General features: G+C 45.1%; 1 protein-coding gene across 1 annotated transcript in view; it reads right to left on the reverse strand.

Moving 5' to 3' along the window:
- Rgs7bp (regulator of G protein signaling 7 binding protein) overlaps positions 1 to 3,619 on the reverse strand; it is an 83,063-nt gene extending 79,444 nt beyond the window's left edge. Inside the window, exons 1-2 of the mRNA XM_090331872.1 lie at positions 2,831 to 3,619; positions 1,804 to 1,970 (exon numbers count right to left, since the gene is read on the reverse strand). Of these exons, the coding sequence (XP_090187998.1) occupies positions 1,804 to 1,970; positions 2,831 to 2,995 (332 nt within the window). The 5' untranslated portion in view covers positions 2,996 to 3,619. The remainder of the gene's footprint in view (positions 1 to 1,803; positions 1,971 to 2,830) is intronic.
- Between the last annotated feature and the right edge of the window lie 3,625 nt (positions 3,620 to 7,244).

Below are 7,244 nucleotides of genomic sequence, written 5' to 3' on the forward strand. Positions count from 1 at the left end.
AGAACCTTTGTTTTTCTCACCCCTGATACTTGAAGGGAATCTTACAGTCTCCCTTCCAGCCTTCACACTAAGCTTGAAATGAGAACCCTTGTAACAAACCATATGAGAAACAGAATTCCGCCAAAGGGAATCACATCCTTCATTAATGGAGTCCAGATGGTGAGGAACTAAAGGGATTTCCTTGCATTATATTGCTGTCATTTCTTGTAAAGAATGTAAAGCTTCATTTGATGATTTTTTAAAGAAGAAAATGTGTCAAATTCTATCCTAGACCATTTTGTGGACTTCATGTTGCCTGTGCAAATATCTAAGAATATTATACTTCCCTCACTAATTCTTCTAAGACTCACCCCTTACCATCAAATAAGAGGAAAGCTAGCATAGAGGGCTGCAAAACTCACAATAAATGTAATCCACCTCATAGCTTCAAAACTTAACTTTTAGTCAATAATTTTAGACTTTTTCTTATTCCTTTGTAAGAACTGTATTTCATGTAAACATCGAAATGAACTTAGTTTTTCTGTTCCCCTTCTCTGATGTGAATTGCCTTCATTTTGAGTTTTCCTTAAAGCCATCCTAGCTGTGAATGAATCCTACATTCTTGGGCATAAAGCTTTCAGAGATGCCAGGTTTCAGTCCCAAGCATCAATTTCCCCAATGCTTTCCTTCTGGGTTATTATTTTTCTGTACATTTTTATTTATCAAAACTGCCCTTTATGCTTCTCCTTATTTTCTTCTTCAGCTTTCTGGAGTTTATCACAGCTGTATTTCTGGAAATGTTTCCTCTTTACTTTCCAGATTTACTTCCTGTTAAGTACAGCATAACAGTTAGGAAAGGATAAAGTTTCTCTATATTACTGCTAACCCAGAGTTTTGTAACATATTGTTAATCCCTTGCTTCAAGGTCAGTTAGGTGGATGGCTTCTTATTTTCTCATAGTATAAATTTCCTGCTATCAAGTATAAAATATTTCTTAAGAAAAGCAACACAGGTAAACTGTATATTACTGATAGTCTTGGCATGAAAGATGGCAAAGATAAATTAGATGTTTCCAACGAGTGATCAGTGAACAACATTACCAGATAGTCACTATTCAAATAAGCCTCATTTTTAGAAAGCCTCACACAGATAAGCAAATACAGGGCTATATCATGTCTGAATCAAGCACTTAAACTAAGTTGTACAAGTACCCTAAAACCTTATGATAACTTACTATAATAAATTTTCATTTAACATTTCTTCCAAAATTGAGATCAAAGACTAGATAAGGGTCTCAGGACAGAAATTTTCACTCTATTATCACCTCACATGGGCTAGGGAATCCAAAAGTGTGATAAAATGGAATAAAAATGGAGGAATAAAACCAGCTTAGGATTTCAGTAGGTTTGCGAATTTCTCCAAATTGTAAACAAAACAAAGCAAAACAAAGCAAACTTTGCTTATATGAAAACTTTCCTTTCACCACATTAAAGAGAGTGAGTTACAACTAAGAGTTTATTTTGGCCATTTTACTTTAAGAGGCATCCTAGGAATTTATCTCATAGTATAAATAATCCAGAAATCCGGATTTTAGCAAAGATTTTGCTATGGCACAGTCTTTTGTTACATAGCAGAAGAAAAACCAATCTGGAGGCAGGATGATTTAACTTCGTTTTGATGACCAAACATTTCCCTTCCCCTCAAAAATAGATTTCAGAGTGACTGGTGAGAACCCCCAGATTTGCTAAGATCAGCTCTGAGGCCTAGGCCATCCTAACATGCAGCATGTATACAAATTACCAAATAATGCCAAGGGCGTCCTACCCTGAGATGGCAGCCAGCTTTTGATGTGCCTGACGGGCCATTTCACAACCTTTGGTTCTTGTCTTGTGCATTTCCGCTCTGAGTGACGGACAGCTGACCGAGACATCCCCAATGGAAATGACCAACTCTCGGTACAGGGCCACTTGCGTGTTGAACTCTTGGACCAGCTGCAAAAGAAGCCAGTTTCTTTCACCAAACACTTGTCACAGAAGTTTCCTATGGTGGCATTGTATCAACGGGGTTTCACTGACTGCTCAGCCAGCTCCCTACATCTCCAGCTAAGGAGCCTAGGACTTGTCTAAAGCTTGACACAAAGCTGGCAAGGGTTTTTGTCCGAAGCAAATGTTTGTTTTCCATCGGCCAGCCTGGCCATGGAAGAAGCTCCATTTGCAGAACTACTTGTAACCTCGGCTTCTGCAAAGCAAGGACATATTTGGAGAGCTAGCAGGCCACTCCCAGGTCACTAGAAAGAGATGCTTGGCACTTCTCTCTGAGTAGACCCCCCCCCCTCACCACCACGTGGACTGGAAGTAGCCCCAGGTTGGCAAACCATCCTCCCCCTCCTCTCCATCGCAGAAACCTGGTGGAAAGACACCACCGCTGCGCGGAAACCTTAGCCCTCTCCGCAACGCCCCCCAGCCCCCTCGTGCGCTCGGGCTGGGTCTGGATGGTACAGTTCCCCCCCCCCCCCAGCTGCTTTCGCACCTGCCTCAGCCTCCCCTCCCCGCTGAGCGAGCCAGAACCACCCTGGGATTCCAGTCCACCGATCTCCCGGGGAGAGGGGGCACAACCTACAACCTCTGACTCCCGAGAGCCCGTGGGAGGCCGTGGGGTCAAGACGACCTGGGTGTCACCCCGAATCCGGGGGTGTGCAGATTCAAAAATAGGACAGGAGCACATGATCGACGCGGAGGAGCCGCGGGTGGGGAGTGGCCGGCACTCAAGCAAACGATTCACATCCAACATTCCCCCCCACCCCCCGTCAACCCCCGCCCCCAGCCCCAAAAGAGGCTCAGTTTTCACCCACCATCTTGCAGTCGTCCAGGGCTCGTTGGGTCTTGTGGGTGCTCTCGGAGCCGCTGCCCCTGCGCTCCCGGTCCCCACTCTGCAGCGGGGGTTTGCTGATCTGGAAGATCGAGGAGCGGGTGGACCGGCCGGGGCGCTTTTTGCGCCCATTCGGTGCAGAACTCATGCATACACATCCACCAAGCCGAAGCCGCTGGTGCAGTGCGCCCCGGCGCGGGCGGCCCGGAGCTGGCCCTGCGCGCCGCCGCCGCCGAGCAGCCGGAGCCGGGACCCGAGGCGCGCCGGCGGCTCACCAGGCTGGGGCTGGCTGCGCGGCCGGGTAACCTTCAGCTTGAAGGAGAGCCGGGCAGGCGCTGGCGGCGCCGTGCAGCATCGCTTCCACTAGCAGCGAGGAAGGGGCGCGATCAAGTTCTGCTCAGCAGCCTCGCGGGCCGTGTCCCGGGAGCCGGGTGCTGGCGCGGGCTCGCACCGCCTTCCTCTGGGCATGGAGGGCCGGGCTAAGTGCGGAGGAACGCGCCGCCGGGCGGTTCCGAGTTTCCATTCAGCCCGCCGAGGTGGGTTGGGGGCGGGGGGGGGGGAGAGAGCCGGGACCCGGGGTCGCTCTCGCTTCCGCGTCTCCCCTCGGCGGCGCTCAGTTGTGTCTCCCCGCCCTCCACGGGCGCTCGCCGGGCCTGGCGGGGCTGGCGGTCCCCCCCCCTTCTCCCTCCCCTACCTCCCGCCCCTCCGGCAGCAGGCAATTGGCCCTAATTGGCTGTCTTGATCCCTAGTCTCTACGGGCTCGTCGGTTTGTGGATCCCAAATGAATCTGTGGCGGGACTGGCAGACGCAGGGAATGGGTCTGGCTGACGTTGGTCGCGGCCCCGCACATTGATAGGACAGGAATACTAATGTGATCCAGCCACACAACCTCCTTCCCCTCCACAGTTTATGCACTTATCCAATCAAATCCCCTGGAACATCAATTGCGATATTACTTCATCTGCTCTATTATTAGCAACGAAAAGTGTCATCGGAGTGGAGCACATTGCCACATGCTGGGACCTAAACATGGAAAAATTTTTATTATTATTATTTATTGAAATAAACCATGGTGGATTTCTGGGCCCTCACCGTTTGAGACTCATCTGAAGGCAGTCTTAAGAGGGGAGGTGGAAGGGGGGACGGGGGAGGGAGGCACAGCAGGGAGGGAGGCTTTTGCTTCAGAAGAACTCTCCATTCTCTGAGTTGTTTTCTTTCTTTCCTTCTTGTTTTGTTTTTGTTCACGGGAGTCAAATGCAATCACTCAAATGGACCCCTTTCCCCGTCCCATTAAACTACTAACACTCTTGGTCTACTGTTTCAGTTTCAGGATCCAGCTCTAAAACCATGAAGACCACCCTGATGCTCACAGGACCCTTTTCTCTTTTCCAGGACCTGCTTAGCTCAGAGGCCGGCATGAAAGCTTGTGAAGTCCTTAGTCACCTGGCTTTACCTTTACGACTGTCCTCCTAAGATCCACTAGCTTTCCAAGGTCCTTCTGGGAGTGGACATTCAATTCTGATGCCATGGGAATGCTTGTTCTGGTGAATGATTTGTTTGGAGGAGAGAAATAAAGGCATCTGCCCCAGAAGCACTGCTTATAAAAGTCTGTGAAGAACAAATCAGAGGTTTTGTGGGCAGTCTCTTAAAGGGATGTGTAAAGTACACAAAAAAGAGTGAGCCAGGAGTATTGAGGAAGGCTAAAAGCACAACAAGAGCTCTTGAACTATATTTTCTTAAACCAGGTAAACATACTGAGTGAATCATATAGTAAGAGATATATTTGACACATTTTTCTGATTCCTGACCCCTCCTAGGAAATTACCTGAATGCTAAGGATGATGGGATTATCTTATTGTCAGAAACACCAGTCCTTAGTTAGAACTTGGAACTTTCATTCCCAAACTGCAACCTCCAGAGAAGAAAGACTATTGTCAGTGATGAATTACTTAAGCAGTTGTGCCTATATAAAGAAATCTTCATAAAAATACCTAAACAAGGATGGAGTTTGAGGAGCATCTAGGGTAAGGGTTAGCTTTCAGTTGGGAGACTGAGCCCTGTTGAATTTGATGCCAATTTTAGGTAGTTAGCGACAAGAATTAATTGGACCATAGACAGCTTGTTGCTGGAGAAGTCGAACAGAGTTGCAGGGGGGAATGATGCATTTGTTTGGAGAGGAAAATCAAAACAGATATCTGGCTTTTGGTTTTATTTGCTTGTTGCCTCATAGAAGGCTGACAATCCATTTTCTCTAGCAGAAATCAGTGGAAGAAGCAGCTGGTGCTCTTACCGCTGTGTGCTGCTACCCTCTTTGTGCTTAGATGGCCCAGAGAACAGTTTGTTGGCTGCCACTCCTCAAATGGAGAAAAAGAGGTTAACCCTTAACCAGCTTCCTAATGATTGCTCTTGTTTTCTGTCTTGAATGTGTAGGGAAGAGGAACCGAAGGACAAATTGGCTCACTACCTGGTATTTGTTAGGTGGTGAGGATAGGACAGGAGGAAGACATCGGAGGACCTAGAGGATAGCAAGTGAAATGGGTGATATGCATTGGAGATTATAAACATCACTCATTATCATTTCTCCCTTGTCAGTCTGTGCTAGCCAATGGTTGATGAGGTCCATAAATGTGTGGACACAGGGAACACAACAGGAGCTTATTCTGCTGGAAAGCTTTCATTACTATTCTCTTATCCCTCTCTCTACAAGAAAACAGGGACTTCTACTAGATTCAAAGCTAATGGGTAGTAGGTTTCTACTCCAGCTAACCATCTGCCTTCTATCCCCTCCCCGACTTCTGCATAGAGACAAGTTCAATACATTAAAAGAAAAAGAAAAAAAACCCAGCAACACAATTGCAACTACCCTGTTATCATGCTGTATTTCATGCACAAGGAGGAAAGGGGGGAGCAATGAGGAATAAATAGGTCAAATGTAATGCCATATGGGCAAGACCAGACTTGGACACCTGCTGTGAGAAATTAAGCAGAAATTGTCATTTGCAGGTGCCCCTTGGCCTACCCTGATACACAGTCCAAGCCATTTTCCTGAGAGGGAAGAAAAATAGCATCAATTCCAGAGCTGTCTCTTACAGCGACAAATGCTGTAATCAGAATAGCAGCAGGCAGGCTTAGTTCCCTCACCTTCCCCCACACTCAAAAAGGCATGAATTTACATTCCTAGGGCTGTCTGACTGCCAAGCAGAAGGGTAAAGCAAAGTTGGAAATTCAATAACAAGGGCACCTGTTCAGATTTACCCAAACCCAGTTTTGTCACATCTCTGATAACAGGTATACAGCTTTGACAAAGGTCATGGCTTAGATATATCCTAATGTAAGATACACCTTATATTTCATCTTCTCTGTACATATTTTCCTGTTTATTCAGAGAATTTATTTTGATTTGTAATTAAAAAAGAAGAATATCAAGAACAGGTTGAGAGTAAGAATGAGAAATATATGAGTAGTATATTTCTTCACATTTGATGCTATAAAGAATTACATTAGAACTTAGAGATGAACTCAACCTGGTCTGGTCCATCATGATATGAGATACTGGGAGAAAGGTTTCATTTACAAGTTTAAAGAAGTGGGAGGAGGAAAGGGCCTTGTACAGATACAGAGAAAAATGTAGTTAGAAGCTAGGAGGATCTGAAGGGGTTAACCATATTATTTTCTGTTAGTGTCAAAAGATGAGATTAAGTTACTGTGAAGAATTTCATAAACAAACTATGCAGTACATGGTTTATTTCCATCCAACGTAAGAGAGTAGGATATATTGAGACCATTTCTTGGGTGGTTTCATAAGGATTTGTATTTTTTTCATGGGGTAGGTGTAGGTTTTGTTAATCCTGAAGATTATATGCTTTGGGTGATCTTTTTAAGAAAAAGAACTGAACATTTTAAATATAACATTAAATCCATAGTTTTAGATGAAACCTATGCAAGTAAATTCCCAGAAGTTCCTGCTTGATCGCCTTTATAGTAAATCTCCACCTTTGATATCTCCAGAAAGATATTGGGCATCTGGTGTTTTACTCTTAGCTCTTTTTTCTTATTATAGCAACTTAAATTTCCACTAGGAAATCTTTCCTTCTATCAATTTTACCTTTACAATCCAGTGGGTAGGCATATAGCTTAGGTTTGACCAATGAGAGCAGTGAATTTCAATAGCTACAGTAATTGGTCTAATAATGAGCATGAAATATAAGTAGAAAAAATGAACTTTAAGCTTGGGAATCTGTCTGGAACTATTAGATGGAAACCTATAAAATTGCCAATTTTGGCTTATATAATTGTAAGACATTTCTTTTCACTGGGTTGGTAGGCTAGTAAGATGAAGGCCTAGAGTCAGTGGCAACTGACTCTTTGCACTTCAGAGTCAACAGATTGTCTGAGAT

Source organism: Megascapheus bottae, chromosome 4 (assembly GCF_031878675.1).
Source record: "Megascapheus bottae isolate mThoBot1 chromosome 4, mThoBot2.hap1, whole genome shotgun sequence".
Taxonomy (NCBI): Eukaryota; Metazoa; Chordata; class Mammalia; order Rodentia; family Geomyidae; genus Megascapheus; species Megascapheus bottae.